This window comes from Lemur catta, chromosome 3 (assembly GCF_020740605.2).
Source record: "Lemur catta isolate mLemCat1 chromosome 3, mLemCat1.pri, whole genome shotgun sequence".
Lineage (NCBI taxonomy): Eukaryota > Metazoa > Chordata > Mammalia > Primates > Lemuridae > Lemur > Lemur catta.
In genome coordinates, this window is record NC_059130.1 from 19,304,745 (window position 1) to 19,326,002 (window position 21,258).

Sequence of the window (21,258 nt, forward strand, 5' to 3'; positions counted from 1 at the left end):
TGAAGACCTTGGATATTGCTTAACCTTTCTAAATCTGTTTTCTTTTCCAGGAAATAGTTCTTACCTTTCAAAGGTATTTAAAGAATTAGAGATAAGATCAGTGCAACATATCAAATTGTTTCCATCACATAGAAAACACTCAATAAATAGTAGCCACTTTAGTAGTAACGGGAGCCAGGGTACGGTACTCTGACTGCAGTAGAACCCGGATAAATTACCCATTGATTCAAGGTCTATCTCTGCTGTTATTTGGCTTATAATATCAATTTCCACATCCAGAAAATAGAAAGCATTTGTATTGTAGAAAAGCACATCCACGATACCTCCAGAAGATGTAGGTAACTTTCTAAAGCACCAGGGCTTCAGATGGTCAATGCCCCTCCGCATTTCAACACCCACCCCAGCCCAGGAGGAGGGGAAGTGTGCAACCCCGGGAGGGGAGAGGGTGCCTCCTAAAGGCAAAGGAAGCAATGGCTCTGTGGCCAGGCACACCCTGGGCTCACATATTTTCCATTCTCAGTGTATGAGAAGATAAGGATGTGCCCTCACTTTTCACTGGATGTTTTTAGAAATAGCCTTATGTCCTCTGACTTAATCCTCTTTGTACTCATCTCTCATTCAATAGTGATCGACTGCCATGTTCTTAACACTTCTGGAGAATGGGGCAAAATGGTTCATGTTGCTAAAAGAAAAGAAAGAGTGCCTAGCACTCTGGGAGGCCGAGGCGGGTGGATTGCTCGAGGTCAGGAGTTTGAGACCAGCCTCAGCAAGAGCGAGACCCCGTCTCTACTAAAAAAAAAAAAAAAAAAAAAAATAGAAAGAAATTATCTGGTCAACTAAAATATATATATATATTGAAAAAATTAGCCGGACAGGGTGGCGCATGCCTGTAGTCCCAGCTACTGGGGAGGCTGAGGCAGTAGGATCGCTTAAACCCAGGAGTTTGAGGTTGCTGTGAGCTAGGCTGACGCCACGGCACTCACTCTAGCCCCGGCAACACAGCGAGACTCTGTCTCAAAAAAAAAAAAAAAAAAAAGAAAAGAAAGAGTGGTGAGAAGTTCAAATTTTAATGCTTCATGCCTACGAAACTGTTCAAATGGGGGTTTCATAGGTACTTACCCCTTTGTCAAAGGTGGCAAAAAATTTGATGTAAGGCTGGAAGTGTTCAGATGCTTCTTCAAAAGCCTTGTAATCTAAGAGGAAAGAAAGGGTGAGACATTTTCAAGATGCACACTGCAGTATCTTCTCTTGTAAATGATGCAGAGATAGTGGAAAGCCAATTAATCCTGACTGGATAATTATTTAGTAGATATTTAAGTAGGTAATAATTTAGTACTACATAAACCCATGATTTCTCCCAAGGAGTTTGAGTTGACTGGCATTGAATTGCCCGGGAGAAGATCTCTTCACTACGCTTTTATGAAGTTCATAGATGGAAAACAGGAAACCGAGAAAGGACAAAGGAGAGAAAAAGACATGTGAAACTCCAAACCAAAAGAAAAAAGTCCTTCCACTCAAACTCACTGCTAGTTATAATCATTCCCTCTAGAGAAAGTGCACTTTGCCATATAAATGAGCCCTAAATAAGAAGGAAATTCACCTTAATGTGTAAAGCGACCTCAATCAAAAATGACATCACAGCAGCATTTTACACTTTTTAGCAAGAGGTCCCCTCTTGGTGAATCCTAGTTTTCTTTTCTTTTTTTTGAAGTGTGTTTTTTCCTTTTTTAATTCTGTTGCCTTGAGAGGATTATCTAAATTTAATCAAGCCTATGCTTGACTCTGGTCCCAAACTTGAGTCCAAATTGGTCAAGGTAGGCATGAGACCACGTGAGTGTGGAAATGCTGGGCCTTGGCACACCTAGGCAGTTACTTGGTGAAGTTACTCACAGTCAAGCCTTCGATGTGAGACGGTGGTAATCGTGGGGGTGGTGGTTGTTCTGAATAAACTCCGTAACTCTGAGAATCACTGAGCCTATGATTTATTCTTAACAAGATTAACTTTTTTCCATTTTATGGAATTTCACATCCCTTAACAATAAGAAGTATAAACTTTTGCTAGAATTCTGGGACCGTGCAGAATTTTCTAAGACTTTATAAAAAACACTGTGTTTTTAGAATAATGCTGGCTCAGGGGATAGCAAGATAAGTAAGAAAAAGACACTGATCTCAAAAGGCTCTCAGCCTAGCAGGAGCTATGGACCCTTAAACAATCACAGGGCAATGCAATAGTTGTTATAATAGAGGTGAGTGCAACTCACTCAGAGAAGAGAGGAGTTGAACATTTACAAGAACACTTGTACATACTGATACACACTTGTACTAACTCATCCACATAAAGATATCCTGTAGCCTGATAGCTGGGGTAGAGGATTGGGTAAGCGGGGAGAAGATGGTTGGGAGCATTTGAAGAATGAATAGATAGAGGGTGAGGAAGTAGAATGGCTAAAGCAATACCTAAGCCGTCTGTGTCTAAAGCTGCAATGTGCTCCATCAGAATCCCCTGTCTCCCTTTCCTCAATCTCCCTGTTCCCGATAAATTTCTCCTCCACTCTGGGAACTCCCGCCATGATGGAAGGAAGGGCTTCGGCCTGTGTTAGGAGCCCCTTTCTTCTCTTGGAGAGCTGGTCTACATCACTTAAGATGAAGGGTGGGGCAAGGTGACCCCTCAGGTTGGTTATTCAAGATGAGGTTAAACCTGTAGCCTCACCCAAATAGCAATTGTCTTCCAGGATACTGCACCTCGTCTTCTGCTGGGTCTGATCTCGTGTAATCTCTAGATTTTTCCTGCCCCCACGTCCTGTTTTGATGCTGACTGGCTTCTTCCTGGTTCCTCCCAGTCTGACTCCCCAGTTTCCTTGAAGACTCTTTTCCCTTCTGGAATAGGCTGCTGAACATTCAGCCCCCTCCACCTTACTAAAGATTTATCTAAGCATTTTCCTCATCTCTCAGGGTTTTCCCTTCTGAATATAAGTATACCAGACTTTAGTCACGGGGTGTGGTTGACAGCACCAGCTAGAAACTCAGGAGAGAAATGCTCGGAATAACACCATTTGTCTTACAAAGAAGAGCCAAACCAATTTGTTGGGGATAAAACATACATAGAAGTCGGTGAACATGTGAAAATATTTTGAAAACACTGCCCAAGTTCATGTACTGATGGTGCAGGTACAATGACAAGAAGGTATAAAGACTTTACACTTTCTTTCTGAAAATCTTGAGATTCAAGTAATATTTACAGAAAAGCTCTGTCATATAAAGGTTTGCCTGTGGATCTGAATTCCACATAAAAGGTTGTAAAAAAAAGGTGACTAATAACATGTAAACTAACGTAGGTTACCTGTTTAAGGAGAGTTTTATGAAGAGCTTATCAGCTAAGAAGTAGATTGAAAGGTAAATTGTGAATTACACTCACTTTGAAAAATTTTGAGGGATAATTATGGGTTTCAAAAAATGAGGGACCTTGCTGAGAACCTACCTGACTGTATTTAATTGAAAATTGCAAGGACCATGTGTAATAGATAATATACTGACAAAGTTTATTAATTTAAAAGCAAAAATTCAACCTTAAAAAGGAGGTTAAAATGATTCACTAGCAATTTTATTATTTAAATTTTAAGAATAATTATTAAGACCAGTAAAGTAATATCTGTACCTTCCTAGGAAAAACTTTATTATTATTCTGAAATATAGAATATGAAAAAGTTGAATTAGATTTGCAATCCTTTCAAATCCATCCAAATTATCGTAAGGAATACGAACATTACATTTATCAATGAAAAGAAAAGTAACAGCTATCTGATTGAAAGAATGTGCATACCCTTGAAGGACACTTTAGAGATTGAATTATATGAATTATGTCCAATGACAAGAAAAGAATGTTCATCAGTCAAAGAAAAAGCAATGAATATTGTCCTCCCATCCACATGTACAAGTGATGTCTCTTGTCAATGGTGACTATCAAGAATTTGAAGAGATCATCATTTAAAATCTCGATCAGGAATTGCATGTTGTTATTTCAAGCATAAAACCAATATCAAAAAGCCACATTCTTGGAAGCAAGCACAAGATGCTTATTCAAAATATTAGAATATTTTATTTGGAAATTTTTTACAATGCAGCATGTGATATATTTCCTATTATTTTGTTTTTTGTTATTTTTATATAACATAGTAGGTAAAAAAAAATTTGTTCATTAAGCCCAAATCTCTTCCACTTTATCCACACTTTATGCCATTGAAGCATCATCATATTTTATGTGTGCAATGCCCTCAGTTTGCGAAGTCTTGTGTATAGTGTATAAACTCTAAAGTCAGATTCCTGGGATTTCAGTCTTGGCTCCACCACTTATCACCATGTGTGATAACGGGGGAGTTAGTTGAAACTTTCTGTTCCACCCTTTCATCATTATTAAAATGCAGATAACAATGGTAACCACCTCACAGGCTTGTTGTGAGAATGAAATTAAGATATCCACATAAGCTCCTAGCGTAGGCCTGGCATACGAAGTGTGTTAATTAAGTGGCGTTGTTATGATTACTGGTTTAGGGTAGGGGAAGAAAGGAACTGGAAGGTGTGTTCTTTATCCTAACCATGGCCTTGCCTCCCTCCATCTGCCATCCTGAGCTTAATGGAGGAGGAAAGAGAAACATAAGGATGGAGCCAAATTGAGAGGGAAGGACTGAGAAGAAAAAGGGGAAACAGAAGGACATGAAATAAAGGGGAGAGAGTAGAAGGGGCAGGAGAAGAAGCCCAGCGTAGTCAGCACGGACATGGAAGTGTGAGAATTGAAATAAAGTCGCCTAAAGAAGAACCGGGGCAAAACTCCCCTGCTAGCCACCTCCCCCAACACGTCCATTTGAAGCAAATGAGTGAGAAGAGGGTTAAATTGGGGCACAGGAGAGAGAAAATAGGTGGGTGGTGGCTGGTGAAATGGCTAAGGATGCTAGTGGACAGATTGGGTAAAGAAATGGTTTGCAAATAATTTCAAAATATTTTGTGGTTTCCAGAAATAGTCATAAGCAGCTCACGTTTACAGCTCCTACTTGTAGGAAGGCTGCCAGATTCTCTTTCATAGTCACGCCCGCCCCCTCTCTCCAAGGCTGAGACACCAGAAAAAGGCTTAACTCACTGGGCCCATGCTGCCAAAGCAGTGTTTTTTTAAGGTACAGTACTCAAGTAGTTACCTTCCTGGTCCCTTCTCCCTGTTCTTCCTGACTCCCACCCGCCACCCTCTCATGCCGGTGATGATGCCACCCTAGGTCCATGTGCCCACCCAAAACCTGCCCACAAAGCTTTCAAAGGGAACATGCCCAAGGGTGGGGCTGCACTATGGCAGGCAGCCTCGGTGGTCAGCTGCGGGCTTGGCCAGCAATTTTCCACATTCTGTAGCAGCTGCTTAGTCTATTCCTACCCAATTTTTCCTCCCATGCTTTCCAATTGACTGAGAAGCGCTCCAGCTGGTGACCACGAAAACTGCCAATGTCAGGGAAACAGTTCACTGTTGGTCCCGTTATGGGAGAGAATCCAACTGGGAGGTGGGCAGGTGGGAAAAGTGAAGGAAGCGCTTTCCTCTCTTCTGTAAAACATTCACCCACCTTCGAGGCCAGAGAACACGGCCCAGCCTTAATGTCCTTGCAGCTCCCCTCCCTGTCCTGCGTAATTTTTGCAACTATTTTCCACTGCGCTAGGCACAGGAAGGATTCTAACCTCTATTCTACCGAGCAAAAGAGATGCCAAAGATCCCTTCGCTTTTGGGATGTTCTAACATATCTTGCTGGGAATGTAGGCTTTAGACTGACAGTCTGGGGAAGACAGACCACTTACATTCTGAGTCCTCACTCTTGAAAAAGCCGATGAGTTTGATCTGGTCCTCAATGCGTTCAAAGGCTTGGACTTCCAGTTTGGTGTTAAGGATCTCCACTGGGTCTTCAATTAGCTGAAATGACACACACACACACACACACACACACACACACACACACACACACACACACGCAAATATGTTCAAATTAGAGAACTCTTTCTCCACTGGGGGAGAAGTTGTGGTGGGCTTTGTGGTTGGTGCCTCAACCCACCTCCACCCCAGCGAGCCCAGAAGCAGCACCTTTTGAAGAATTGTTCTTGACTCAAGGGGTGGAATGATTGGTTTGGGGATAATTTTCTAGGAATAATTCTATTCCTCTTTCCAGTTTCTAAATTTATTTTATTTTTAAATTAACAAATTATAGTAGTATATATTTATGGGGTACAAAATGATGTTATGACTTATGAATAGAATGCAAAATAATTAAATCAAGCCAATTAACATATTCATCACCTCAAATACTTATGATTCTTTGTGATGAAAACATTTGAAATTTACTCTTAGTGATTTTGAAATGTATAATACATTATTATTATATTTACCGTATTCATCATGCTGTGTAATATATCTCAAAAAACCCTTATTCCTCCTGTCTCATTGAGGCTTTGTACCCTTTGACCATTGTCTCCCAACTCCCTCATCTCTCTCAGCCTCTGGTAACCACCATTCTACTCTCTGCTTCTATGAGTTCAACTGTTTTAGATTCTACATAAAAGTGACAACATGTGGTATTAGTCTTTCTGTGCCTGGCTTATTTCACTTAGCATAATGTTCTCCAATTACATCTGTATGGTTGCAAATGACAAATTTTTTTCTTTTTTATGACTGAATAGTATTCCATTGTGCACATATAACACATTTTCTTTATCCATCCATCTGTTGATGGACACTTAGGTTGATTCCATAACTTCTCTTCCAGTTATTGCTTCAGGAATGGGCAAGTGACTGATCCAATGAGGATAGATTTGCTGAAGGCTTTGGGAAAGTTCTTTCCTTTCATGAGAGTGATGGGAAGCAAAATCTGTTTTTTTCTATCAGCAGAAATGAATTCAGAGAAGTGATGTATCAGCTCCTGCTGCTGGCCATCTTATAACTAGCTTGAGAATAATCAGCTTGAGGACACAGGCAACAGACTGAAAACAGAATTACCTGTGATTTACAAAGAAAAATGGAGCTAAAGCCCTGATTTGATCAAGTCTAAAATCTGCTCTAACTCTGGTCTTCTACTTATGTGGCTCAATCACATTATTTATTATTTAAAGCAGTTAGAGTCCCATTTCCAAAAGCCTCTCCCTAGCTGATAAAGTTGGGGCAGTGCCATGTTGGCCCAGAGTTGTTCTGTTGCCCTTCTCAACTTTCTTAGGGCTTGCAGTAGGGGTCAATGGGATGGCCAGGTTGGGTCAATGGGCACTTTATTTGGTAGGAGGTGGCCTTCAAATCACTTCTAACTTTCTCTCTGGCTTTTGAGGCTGTAGAGAAAGAGCAATAGACCACTGGGTACCAGGTGGTAGATGAGGAATTATCAGTATGGATTCAATAGTAGGTATTTTATCTGTGCAAGAATATGTGTTAAAAGCATTGAACTTCACAGCTGTTACTGAAAGTGTGAGTTCATCTATGGACGAAATATTTTATTTTTACAGAGTGTGTTCCTCCATGCATGTGGATCTGAGGGTGTGGTACCTTCATGCTGAAAGTGAGTGTAATACTGGGGCCTTTTTAGTGTTGCCCTTTCTTTCTGTTGCTCTGAGGTGACATGGCTGATTGGTACTCCTGTTTCTCCTCTCTCGTCAGGTGACTAGTTATCCCCCCCTTTCCCACATCCTCCACCTCTTCTTCGTCAGCTCTGGAGCAAAGCCGAGGGAATGTCAGTGGATGTTGGTGTATAAGTGGTAAAAGAATTGACATGTTACCACTACATGGTCCTGACTTTTGACCCTCTGGTCACTAATCAACAGTTTCTAGGGTGACTTAGGAGCCAGTTTCCAAGGAGAAGTAGTGCAATGATGCAGGTGCTCCTTAGTTTCTTGTGGAGCCTGAGAAACCTGTCTTAGACCAGGTCAGGTTCTCCAGCTTCCCTGTTCTCACTTTGGGGTTTTACCTCCCTCTCTATTTGAGTCCAGACAGCTCCAAGCAGGGTCACTGTGCATAAATACTTACATCTAAAAGAAACTCCACTAAAACATCAGCTGCAAACTCGCCATCAAACTCAATTGTGCGATCACCCTTAAGAATGTATAGGCTTCCTTCTTCATTAAAACCTGGAAGAAACAAAGAGGCCCAAGAACAATGTCATCCTGATGGCAGAGCCATTGCATCGGCTCAGGCCTGGTCAGGGTCCCTGAGTGATGGTGGGGTCCCGGTTAGGGGAACTAGCACTGACCCAAGCACCGGTTTCCCCAAAACAGCACTTCTGAAGGGCTCCCAAAGTGGACATTTAATTTGAATAACTCAAGAACTAACAATTCCAACAGGGTTTTAATTTAAAAGAAAAATCTGTTCTCCACCTCACCACTACTTCAGTTTTCCAAGCATACTGCTGACCTATGTCATTCTCCTTATCAAAAATTTTTAATGGCCACTGTCCACCTCACTCATTAGCCTGGCATTCGAGTCCTTCGACAACCTAGTGCCAGCCTCGTCTCTTTCATTTTCCCTTGGGTAAACCTGCACTCCTGTGAGTGCTCCCTAGTCCCCTGTGCAACTCCCTTTGTCATGTTATAACACACTGTTATCACGGGGTATAAAAAGGAAAAGTCACAGAGCATGATTCTCTACACTTCAGTTCCCCTGTTCCCCAAACCTGGAGCGACCTCCATCTTGGTTAGCTCCTCCAGGCCTCAGCTTAGGACTCATTTTTCCTAAGAAGCTCATCCCAATCTCACTGGGCTCATGTGTGATCTTTCCTCAGCCCCATTTACAGGTCCTCACTGTCACAGTGCATTCTCTGAGGGCAGGATCATTGTCTTCTTTGTACCCCAGTGTCTCTCACAGAGCCTGGTGACGTGGGCACCTTGTAAGTGTATGTGGCAGAACCAGCAGCTTGCTTTCCTGTTCTAGCTGGATCTCACACGTCTTCCCTACCCAGTTAGCTGACAGAAGCTGCAAGGGCAGGTTCTGCATCTTCTCCTTTCCTGCTTTCCAGCGCCCTTGGTGTACTGCTGTGTTCTTTCACAAATGCTTGCTGGAAAACTGCATTCCCCTCCCCCCAGGAATGCTGAATAGCTGAGGCTGGCGTTTAGTCCAGCTGCATGGCTTACTTGATTCCATAGATTAATTGTTTTCAAACTCTCTGTTAGCTGGACAATGTTTTCTCCAAATGAACTCTTCTTTAGAACCTCTAGGGGCAGGAAGGCTGGATGCTGCCTACTGTGTCCCAAGTCATGTCTGAGGAGCCCCTGGCACAATGGGGAGTGCCATTTGTAAATCAAAAGGAGCGACAGGCCAGGTAGTCCTGGAGCCCTGGATGGCTGATTTTTTTTTAAAAGGTACCATAGGGAATATTGTCACTCTCCTGTTGGATTTTGCCTTGAGCGAAACCAGTTAGAAGGCTAGTGCACTGCTTCAGGCACAACCTGATAAGGTAAATGGAAGTGGTGAGGAAGCTGAAGGAGCAGGTTCACGAAGTACAACCAATGTCCTGTAAAACCCCATGATCAAATAGCCAGACGGAACCTGCCCCAATTCCTCCCAGCTGAGATCGGACAAAAGTTTGTTTAGACGGACCAAGCCCTGTCAAGTCCTTTGCTGCTCGTCTTTATGAATACTTGCCAAGCTGGTCTTCCCTGAAGTTTTAGATCGGTGGGACACTAGCATTTTCCTCTAACTGCATTTACTGCAAATTCTCCCAAATTCAACTTCTCATTAAAACGATGGGAAGGGAGAAGACTAGGAGGCAGTAGGCTGCTGGGGGAGGAGGCAGGACTCATTAAATTGTTTTGGACTCCAGGGGAAGAGTTGAACGTATTTTGCTCCCATGCTCATTGGGAAAAATATTTCTTAATGTGTCTCCAGGGAAAGAGATATCCCAGACATCCTTAATAATTCATTATCATTTTATAGTCATGAGTTCTTCTTTGTGTCTAACATAAACAGTCTCTTATAATTTAAATTTTTTTTTTAAAAATCTGGTCTTCTTGAAAATAAAATAGAAAATGGTTGTTTGTAATTTTCTAGGATAATGAACTCTTTGTATCTGAAGGTATTTATTGAACCACCACTAATCTTTTTTATTCTGTGCTTACTACTCCAAATCCAATTAACCTTTCTTCAAAGGTCCTGTTTTATCACCTCCTGCTATTTTTTTTAACAGCCATTCTTCACTGGTCATGCAGAAAAAGCCAAATGGCAGTACATGTGTGCGGTGTTTGGACACCAGAGGAGTTACCTATATTCTCTCTCTTTGGGATTACAGAGGTAAGACTCTTAAAGTGCACTTGCCCTTAAACACGACATATTGACACGAGAGATTACAACTTCCATTGCGTGGTCACTTAACCGTTACTTCACCTAAATCCTCCCTCTCGTCTTTGGTGATAGTGCCCAGCTGGGGTTAGCCTTAAAGTTAGAAACTACTGGGACCCTTGAGTCACCACTAGCAATGCTATCTTTTGTTGGCTGCTTCAGCCAAGAAGCAAGGAAATAATAAATGATGGAAGAAGAGATTTTAACTCTCTCAGAGAGATCACCACAGTGGTGAGATAAGAGAAGCTGGCCTTTTAGTCTGCTTTAGGAGCTGAAAATAAAGGCTTGAACCTTTAGTGTCACTTTCTCCACGAAGCAACCCTCTTCACTGTACTGTTACAAAGATATATTACTTGATTAATATGAAACCACTTAATCTTAAACCACAGGCCTATCTTTACTTTTGTGGAGCTCTTCTTGAACCCAAGACTAACGTATCCCAGACCATTTTATATTTATTTTAAAACAGCCCAGTTATCTTACAAGAATAAATGCAACTTTTTTTTTTTTTGCAAAATACACTGTTTCTTTCTGATATACAGTATCTCAAAAATCACACTTACCCAGTTTCTTGGCAAGCCTGGCTTCTTTCTTGGAATCCACCATCACAAAGCCTATGTCTTTATGTTCCAGGATCTGGGCCACAAGCTGAAGGGACAAATAGAAGGATGAGTAGGATAAGGACAAAAGTTGGTAGGAAATACCACACTGCTGCTGCATTCATAGGAGGGTTTTCCTCCATACTTTCCTCCATACTTCCTGTTACTCTGTGACCCAATCAAGCAGAAGCGAAGGGATCCTATGCTTGTCCCCTCAGAAGAGGGAAAATTCAGGAGAATGCTGAGAACCAAGAAGAGAAAATCTGAGGAACAGGCCAAAGATTAAAGATTTGGAAGAATAAATCTACTATCACATACCATTTCCTGCCCTCAGAGCAGATAAAATTTGGATCAGGAGAGAGGAGAATCAGAAAGGAAGCATGGATACCTAACAAGGGGCCCTGGGCCCTTACCCAGCCGCAAACGGACCGGGGATGGAGTGAGGACACAAGAGGACCTGAGCACAAAGGAAGCCTCTGGCCCCATATCCAAGCATAGCTCTCCAGTCTTCCGGTCCTTGGGCTTGTGGAGTAGGGATGCTCCTGGGGCATATCTGCCAATAGACCTGAAAGGTTTTTTGCAGCACATTTAGAGAAAGAATGACTGGAGTATTGGGATCGGGGGAGCAAGGAGGATGTAGCAGTGTCTTAGAGGGACAGATGGCTGAAAACTGCTCGGGGTAGAAACTGGCAGAGCTGATGACATCAAGCACAGTATTGGCATCGTAAGTTTCCTGAAACTTAGATATGAGCAAGTAGAGAGACCTTCAACTGACCGAGATCTAATTCTTGCCATCTGGCTGAAGGGGGGTGTGAAACAGAAATGAAATGGAGAAGCTACCAGGAAAATCATAAACTACTAATGCTACTTTTTTTTCATTAAACTTTTTTTTTTTTTTTGATACAGAGTCTTGCTCTGTTGCCCGGCCTAGAGTGAGTGCCGTGGCATCAGCCTAGCTCACAGCAACCTCAAACTCCTGGGCTTAAGCGATCCTCCTGCCTCAGCCTCCCGTAGCTGGGACTACAGGCATGCGCCACCATGCCCAGCTAATTTTTCCCATATACATTTTTAGTTGTCCAGACAATTTTTTTTATTTCTATTTTTAGTAGAGTCGGGGTCTCGCCCAGGCTGGTCTCGAACTCCTGACCTTGAGCAGTCCACTCTCCTCGGCCTCCCAGAGGGCCAGGACCACAGGCATGAGCCACCCCGCCCGGCCTCATTAAACTTTTTAAAAAAGGTAGTTGTAGATTAGCATGCAGTTGTAAGCAATAATACACAGACACCCCTTGTACATTTTATATAGTTTCCCCTAATAGCAACATCTCGCAAAACTGATACAATATCGCAAACTGGATATTGATGTTGATACAGTTAAGGTGCAGAGCATTTCCATCACCACAAGGATCCCTCTGGTGTCCTGAATAGTCACACCCTCTGGTTCCTGCCCCCATCCCCTCTTTAACCCTGAGCAACCACTAATTAATCTGTTCTCCACTTCTATTAATATAATTTTGTCATTTCAAGGATGTTATATAAATATAATCATATAGTATGTAACCTTTTGAGATTTTCTTTCTCTATTTATTCCTTCCTTCCTTTCGTTCTTTCTTTTGTTCTTTCTTTTAGTAAAAGTTTTATAGTTTATACCCAGGCATGGTGGTTCATGGCTGTAATCCCAGCATTTTGGGAGGCCAAGGCAGGAAGGTTGCTTGAGTCCAGGAGTTTGAGACCAGCCTGTGTAATATAGTGAGACCCTGTCTCTATAAAAAATAATATAAAAAAAATTATCTGGGCATGGTGGCATATGCTTGTAGCCCCAGCTGTTTAGGAGGCTAAGGTAGGAGGATTGCTTCAGCCTAGAAGTTCAAGGTTGCAGTGAACTATGATCACCGCACTTTAGCCTGGGAGATCAAGTGATCTAAATCTAAATAAATAGTTTTATAATTTTACATTTGACATTTAAGTTCGTGATCCATTTTGAGTTAAATTTTGTGTACAGTGTGAGACAGGTTGAGGGTTTTTTTGTTGTTGTTTTTGGCCAATAGATGTCCAACTGTTCCTCACCATTTGTTGAAAAGACTGTCTTTCATCCATTGAATTGCTTCTCCACCCTTGTTAAAAATCAGTTGGTATTTTCATGTGGGTCTATGTCTGGTTCCTCTATTCTGTTTCATTGATCTATGTGTCTGTCCCTCTGCTGATACCACATAGTCTTGGTTACATTTGCTATATATTAAATCTCGAAAACAGGTAGGCTGCGTCTTCCCATTTTATTCTTCTTTTTCAAAATTACTATAGCTATACTAAATACTTTAGCATTTCCATATAAACTTTAGAATAATATTGTTTACAGCAAAAAAAATTTTGCTAGAATTTTGGTAGGACTTGAATTAACTTGAGGAGAATGATATATTTACTATGCTGACTCTTCTAATTCATGAATGTGTTATGTCTCTCCATTTAAATTAATCTTCTTTGGTTTCTTTCATCAGTATTGCATAGTTTTCAGCATATAAGTATTGTACAACTTTTGTTAGATTTATACCTAAGTATTTAAATTACTTCAGTAACCATTATATTTTTAATTTTAGTGTCCATGTGTTTATTTCTAGTATATAAATATATTATACACTTAATTTGTTTATGTTTATTTTGTATCTTACAACCCTGTTTTACTCACTTATTAGTTCTAAGAAGTTTTTGTTTTGTTTTTCATAGATTGCTTGGGATTTTCTATGTAGACAATCTTATCATTTGCAAATAATTTCTTCCTTTCCAATCTCTAGGCCTTTTTATTTTCTTATGTTTTCTTATTGCACTGGCCAGAACTTCTGGCACTATTTTGAATAACAGTGCTAAGTGTTTTTTCTTTGTTTCTCAATCTCAGGGATTTGTTTATTTTTCCTTCCAATTCTCTCAGTTTTCTACACGTTTTGCAGTTCTGTTGTTTGCTGCAGATACCTTTAGGGTTTCTTGTCTTCTAGGTGTATTGACCCTGGATCTAGCTGGCTCCACAGCTCACACTATACATCCTTCTACTTTCTGTTCTATAGTTGCATCTTTCATATCTTCTTCATTCCTATGTTTTTCTTTCATTTTTCCCAGCACCTGTGGCTTCTCCCGTGGCTTTCGTCTCCTGTTATAACTTCCTGAGGTCTTTCTTTGCCTATTCATTCTTCCCTCCCTGACCTTCTCACCTGCTCCTCATTCTCCCTCTTTCTCTCTGGCTCCTACCACTCCCTTCCTCTGAGAGGCAGGAGACTGGGCAGAAGCACAGAGAGCTGCCCTGAGGGGTGGCCTTGGTGGGGAGAAGGTAACAAATGGCACTGCTGCCCCTCCCCCTTGGCCCAACCCCCATGCAGTTTTCTTCTTGGATTTTGGCTGGGACTAGGACAGACTTAGGATGAAAGGCAGCATCAGTGTTTGTGTATGACTCATCTTGAGCTTTCCTACAATGCCTAAATAGACCAGTCTTTCTGCAAGGTCACTTGTCTTTCATCTATTGCATTCAAATTATTAGACAAGGTCATTGTTGAATGAGTTTTCTGGTTTTCGGTGTAAGCCACTCTGTCCCATTTAATGCTGTCAAAACCTTAAGCTAAATGTTCCCTTGTCTATCATTGAAAGTCAATACTGATGAGACCTAATGGCTTTGTGACATAGTAAGTTGTCCTTCTCCTAGAATTTGAGCCTCTGACAGTGGTTCTTAGTGTGCATAAAAATCACCTGGGGGATGAAATGGGGCTTCCTGGACCTCAGCACCGAAGAATAGAGAATAGAGCTGGATGGAGCTCAGGAATCCACATTTTTATAAACCGCACTACCACACCCCATGATTCTGACACAGCAGATCTCAAACCACACCCTGGAAAACACTGCTATAAATGGTTGTCAGTTCATCCAAGTGACATGTCATAGAGTTCTACCTGTGACCCATGGGCCCACGCTTGGCATAGGAAAGAAGTATTAATAACAGTAAGAATAACAAACAAGAAAGAAATTAACTCTGAGAATTAAACAGGGAATTTAACTCTGACCTCTCCTAGGCATATACTACCATATTTTGTTCTTAGGTAGATGCAAATGTGTGCCTCTCCTAGGCATGGAAAGCATGGCCTTCTAGTCATCTTATTGATATTTATATGTGACTTTTGGAGATATAAGAGTGGGAGGTGCTATCTCAAATGAATACAATTCTGTTTTCCTGACTTCCTGGTTAGCTAAGTGCAGCCAATCATCGTCCTGTGCGGTGGATGGCTAGACAGAGCAGGCAATCACAGATGGGCCAGGATTCCATGCTAGCTGGGGCCTGCCCGCCTCCTCCCTGGCACCCTTAAAATCCCAGCAGCACTCCCGTCATCCTCGCCTCCCACCCTGATTAGGCCCCAAGCCTGCCCACTTGAGCTCTGTCATCACTGCCGTCAGCCTCAGCAAGCACCCTCCGTAGGCCTAAGCTGAGGGTGGCTAGGGCTGGGAGCAACCCCAGAGAGCAGTGAGGCTGGAGGGGGAGAAGGGGTGTGGTGGAAGCCTGGGGCATTCTGGGCTGACTCCTGCCATGGCCTGGCCCCCTCAGGACCAGGGGCCCCTGCTGGGCCAAGGGGCAGACAGGACACTGCCTCTCACATTTGGCTCAGCCCTGCCTCTGCCTTTGCTCCGGCCTTAAATCTCTAGCTCACATGTTCGCCTCTCTTCTCTCCTGCAGCCCAGTGTCACTGTGCTCTCAGGTCGCTGCCAGCCCTAGTCACCCTCATCTGCAGAGCCCAGCTCTAGGCTCCCCTTTCACCCCATTCTCCTATCTGGAACTCCAGCAGCTCAGCACAGGAGCACAGTGGCGCTTATTCTATAATTGTCGGAGTGGCGCATAAGTCTCTTTGGTATTGTGACTCTTTCCTTCCTAAGAAGGGCCCTGTGTTGGGCTCCTTCTGTATCTTGCACAGTTCCTTGGAGACACTCAGCATACTTGGGGATGAATGGAGGGATTGGTCTGAGTATATCACAAGTTCAAGGGGCCTGTGAGCCAAAGACACAAGAGACAATTGTCACCAAAAACAGCGACTAAGAGTTAAATGTATGAGTAGAAAAGGAAGCATCAGTATGTCTCATAAATTCCCAGAAAATTGGCATTCTCTTTTTAGATGTGATTGCAATTTTCTCTTATTGACTTATAACCATTCCTCTGCTGGTTTTGTTTGTTTGGTTGGTTGGTTACTTCTCAGACAGTCTTGCCTGCCGTCCGTCCATCCCAGAGAGCGGAGCTGTCTCTCATCGGTTGGTTATGTGCAGCCCCTGGGCATTGGTCAGTGTTTATTCTTTCTAGAAACATTAGGATTTGCTCTAACCATTGCTGATTCTTTCGAGTACAAGAAGAACTTTTTAAAAAGGTCTATGTAAATAATATGCATAATTCAATAGGAAAGAAGTGGATATTTATAGTATAGCCATACTTGGTCTTTTTTAATATTGTATCCTGTAGGTATTTATTGCATCACTGTCACCTCTGCAAAGCCAGGGTCCAAGTAGATCTCATCTTCAAATGAATAAATGACCCATGGAATAGTATATCCCAGTAGTTAAAAGCACAGGCCTTAGAATCAGAGACCTGGATTCCTGACTTGGTCACAAGCCTGTGCTGTGACTCCAATGTCAAATGTGGACAATAACAATATCTATTTCATAGGATGGTTTTGAAGATTAACTGAAATAATTTATATGAAGTGCTTGGCACAGTTCTTGGCAAGCAGTACGTGCTTAATAAACATTAGATTTTCTTCTCAGTATTATGACAGGTGGATAGGGTTCTGGATCCTGTGCCAATTCAATAGTACCATAGCCTAAAGTATTGTAACAGAAAGAGAACAACAACCATTAATCGAAGACCTACTGTGTTAAGGTACTGTGCAAAACAAAAATGTGTAAGATGCATGTCAGCTTCAAGAACCTGGTGATTTAATGAAGGTGGAAACTATTAAACAATAAAAAAAATTAGCTCTAGATGCTAAAGGACTGGGACAGAAAAGGGCTTAGGAGACTTAGAGAGAGTGAGCTCATGGGCTGGGGATCAAATCATGCAGAGCCTAGCGGGCTGTGGTAAGTACGGTGGACTTAATTCCCACGCACTGGGGATGAATCTCAAATCCCTAACATGGCCAACAGCATGGTTTGGACCACCTGCCTTTCTGGCCTCATTTGGGGTCACGCTGTCTCTTAGCTAATGCAGTCTTCTTCAGCGCCTCAAAACAGCAAGCTCCTTCCTGGCTCAGGTCTTTGCACAGGATCACCTCATTCAGCTGTGCTCCAGCGCCCTAGGCAGGGCATGGCTTCAGCCGCCTGCAGGGGGCGCCTTGTCCTAATTCACCCCACACATGCTGTGCCTCCACAAACGCCCTTCCCTCTTTCTAGAAGACCCTTCCCCCCATTCTTTGACAACTTCTCCTGTTCCTGAAGTCTACACTTAAATGTCAGCTCCTCAAAAGACATTCCCTAACTCCCAATCTCAGTTTTTACTCTTTTTATCCCTTTCTACCCTTGACCGTAGTGCCCTCTGCTTGTCATTTGCAACCCTTTCTCAGTTTGTAAGTGCACATCAACTTACATGATTATTTGTCTATCAACTGCCATGTAAGCTCCGTGTCCATGTCTGTTTTTCTCCCTACGTTATCTCCAGCACCTGGTACAGTACCTGGGCAGAGTAGATCTCAAAACATAGTAGTTTCTTACATAAAAGAATGAGGGAAGGGGGAGGCTGCTTGGAAGAGGGGGCCCAGCGAGACCTTGGAAGAGGAGTGTGAGGACGGGCGGATGGGACAGCAAGGGCACCCCGGGAAGAAGAAAGGCCTGAGCAGAGGCGTGCAGGGGTGGTTGTGCGGGGGTGTGGGGGAGAACAGGCTGAGCTACTTGAGCAGTAGACTTACTTGGGGGGCTGAAAGGAGTCCTGTGTTAAGGCCTATGAGAAAAAGAGTGTGAAGGATTTTGAATATTAGGACTGGAAGTTCTGATTTGGAAGTTGTTTGAGTAGAAGAACAATATGACTAATTTGAGTTTGGGGAGGGTGTATCTGAGGGTGTAGACCAGAGAGACAGAAAGGACAGTGGAAAAGAAACATGGCCAGTGGGGAGGCTGATGCCACAGTCTGAGTGGGCGATGGTGCTGGTCTCAGACCATGGCAGTGGCAATGAGAGAAGTGACTCCTGCAGGGGATGCTACAAGTTGAGAATCAGTCAGACCAGGTAACTCTTCCTTGGCTTTGGAGAGAGAACGGAGGGAGACCAAAGAAGAGGGAGGAGGAGAGATGATTTCAGCGTCTCCAGCCAGGGCACGGAGCGAAGCACACACAGTGACATCAGGAGGCCATGCCAGGACCAGGGGCAAGCTTCTCAGGGTGGAGTCAGATGCAGTGAGTCCATGGTAATGGAAGTGCATCCAGGAGCGTGAGTGGGCGACTAGGCCTGGGGAAGGGTCCTGAGTGGAGCTGTGGGAGTGAGAGGTGAAGGCGTGAGGGCAGGGGACACGGGAGCCTGCAAGAAAGCCACAGGGTCAAGGGCTGGCTGCCTCAGAGACAAGAGCAAGAAAAGCTCGTCCTGGAGGCCAAGAGGAGCTGTAGGAGAAGTGAGAGGAGGACAAGGACCCTAGCATCATGACTCCAAAGTCATGGAGGAGCAGGTGGGCTTATCAAATGTTGCAGGGAGTCAAGGAGGGGTGGGACCCTCGTGAGGTCTCTCATTTCAGGACTGGTAAGTCGTGGGTGACCTTTTAGAGAAGAGCCAGGACAGAAGCCAAAGCACTGGGAGTTAAACGGTTGAGTGGGTGGCAAGGACAAGTTAGAGCGCGTGTGGATCACTTGTTGAAGAAGTTTGCCTGTGACATTACGGGTAAACTAGCACAGCAGCAAGGGCCTTGCAGGACAGCACCCCCAATGCTCCACGTCCCTCCAATCAGCCCTCGTCCAGGGAGGGAAAGACAAGAAGAAAGCCCCTTTGTACCACCTCCCAAGACCTGTCTTGTGGAGGAGAAAGACTCACCTACCTCGTGCTCAGAGGGAAGGAGGGGAGGGTGTGGGGCAGTAGAGAAAAAGGAGGTGGCTACTTATTAAAGAGAGGTGGGTGGGCATTACTTTCTGCAAGGTCAGGAATCTGAAAAAAAAACAATTGGAACTGAGGAGCCTGTGGGGAATGTCACAGATCTCTGCTCAGAGTGAATGTCCCTCAGGCCAGTCATTAAAAATACCCTGGCTGCAGCGCTGCTCTTTCCACGGAAGCCAAGAGCCAAACGGCTGTTTTTACCCACTGTCCCTGATACCATCTGGCGCCATGTCAAACGATTCAACAACTGTGTGTCCTCCCTGAAACCGGAGAGCTGGCGTTTATCTCCGGTAATCTCCCATCACTTTCTGGTGCCCTCGAATTAGTCCTGGGCTATGTATAGCCGGGCGGTTGGCACATGACATAGCCGTGGAGGAGGCTGGCCGAGGGATGGGACAGCTATTTTACAGGATTCAAGAGAATATTGGGGCCTCTTGGATCTGGAAAGGGTGGCCCCTGAAAGAGGCTTGGGGGCAGAGGGAGGCTGTTGATTGTTTTTATTGGCACTTTGGGACTGTCACCTTGGTCAATGCCTAGGAAGAGATCCAAGGGCGGACGCTGTGTATTTTTTCCACAGTCTGAGAGGCAGTGTAACGACAACAACAATACAAATAGCATTTACTGGGTGTTTACTACATGCGAGTTACTGCTCCAACTACCTTACAAGAATTATCTTACTGAATCTTTACAGAACCCTCATGAGGTAGAGGCTTGCAGATGAGGAAATGGAGGCACAGAGTGGTTGACCGACTTGCCCAGGGCTGTGCAGAGCTTAAGTGACCCCACCGGGATCCCCACCCCGACACTCTGGCTCCAGAGCCCGACTCCCATTCATTCCATTCTACTCCTGCACTCCTGACCTCCGAGAGACCTGGGCCCCAACCCTGGCTTGACTGTTTATCAGCTGTGAGACTCCGAGTGGGTCACAATTTATCTGATCTCAATTTTCTAATCTAAAAAATGAGATCTAATCTTGCAGAAGTAACATGTTTACAAGTGTTAGTGAACGTTCCCTACGCATTAACTACACGCAGACCCCACTGCACTAAGGCAGTGGTTCTTGAACCTGGGTGCACATCGGCATTCTTGAAAACAGATTGCAGGGTCCGCCCCAGAGTGTCTGATTCAGCAGGTCTGGGGTGGGATCCAAGAATCTGCATTTCTGACCAGGGCCCAGGACCTGGTCTTGGGCCCACACACCGAGAACCACCGCTCTACCACAGTCTCTAACACACAACCACAATCTTTCATTGTGTAGTATTTTATAATGTCCAAACTGACAGAATGAGGGAGGCTGTCCCTGAAGGCCAGGCTTTTTGTTTGTTATATTTTGTTTTATACTAAAAATATTGCTGCAATGGGATTTTTAAAAACTAGATCTGTCCAACATGGGGCTAAGCCATGCCTTTTTCCAATTTTTCTCAACAGAATTCTGTGCCCCAGGGCCTGTGAAGACGCAGTCTGGCAGCCCAAAACCTGACCTCCTCTGGTAGTCCCTCCTGCCAACTCTCCCTGGGAAAATGTCCCACACAGTGTCAGTGCTTTTCTGGAGCCAGAGAGAGATCAGCCCCTTTTAAACTAACCTTCAATGAAGGTTGATACTCTTCATTTGAAAAAGGGGGATGGGAGGGCTTCAGCTCATGGAGAGACCTCCTAAATGTAAAATAATGGCTGGACAAACAGATCTTTGCCCTATCTCTTCCACAGGGCACATTAAAAACAAAAGAGGAACCCATTACTGCTTGGCTGAACTTTATGAAATATCTGACCAGTGTTTATTTTGATGGCATCTAAGAATGACAACAAACATCATTCCTAACTAACTTGGGTGGAGAGTGGCGGTTTCCACGGGCTTTCACGTACACAGTGATTTCCAGAGCAGCCCTTTACTGAGCACCAAGCCTGTGCTGGTCACTTCACACATCACCTGTTTCATCTTTATAAGAACCCCATGAGAAAGGTACAGTGGTTTATAGTTTACAAAGGAGGTACCCCTCAAATCACTGCCTTGAGGACTTAAGTGGCCTGCCTGCGGTCATAGAGCTAGTGCAAGGATTCAAACCCAGGTGGGTCTAACTCCAAACCTGTGCGTCCTACACTGCCAGACACTGTTGCCAATTGCCATTTATGTGCTATATACACTTCTCCCCACACTTTCTGGGGATGCACTAATTTCCATCACGTGTAAATAGAGTATGTGTGGTCAGGCTCACGGTCAGGTTTCCTAAGCCAGAGTGGCTGTGCATGTCGT

General features: G+C 43.7%; 1 protein-coding gene and 1 long non-coding RNA gene across 2 annotated transcripts in view; one reads left to right on the forward strand and one right to left on the reverse strand.

Annotated features, from left to right (window-relative positions):
- Nucleotides 1–20,569, forward strand: part of LOC123635090 — a 37,200-nt gene extending 16,631 nt beyond the window's left edge. Inside the window, exons 2-3 of the long non-coding RNA XR_006734044.1 lie at nucleotides 10,179–10,282; nucleotides 20,436–20,569. This is a non-coding gene — a long non-coding RNA (uncharacterized LOC123635090). The remainder of the gene's footprint in view (nucleotides 1–10,178; nucleotides 10,283–20,435) is intronic.
- CASQ2 (calsequestrin 2) overlaps nucleotides 1–21,258 on the reverse strand; it is a 62,074-nt gene that overhangs the window by 28,733 nt on the left and 12,083 nt on the right. The window contains exons 2-5 of the mRNA XM_045546896.1: nucleotides 10,894–10,978; nucleotides 8,027–8,127; nucleotides 5,827–5,938; nucleotides 1,120–1,193 (exon numbers count right to left, since the gene is read on the reverse strand). Of these exons, the coding sequence (XP_045402852.1) occupies nucleotides 1,120–1,193; nucleotides 5,827–5,938; nucleotides 8,027–8,127; nucleotides 10,894–10,978 (372 nt within the window). The remainder of the gene's footprint in view (nucleotides 1–1,119; nucleotides 1,194–5,826; nucleotides 5,939–8,026; nucleotides 8,128–10,893; nucleotides 10,979–21,258) is intronic.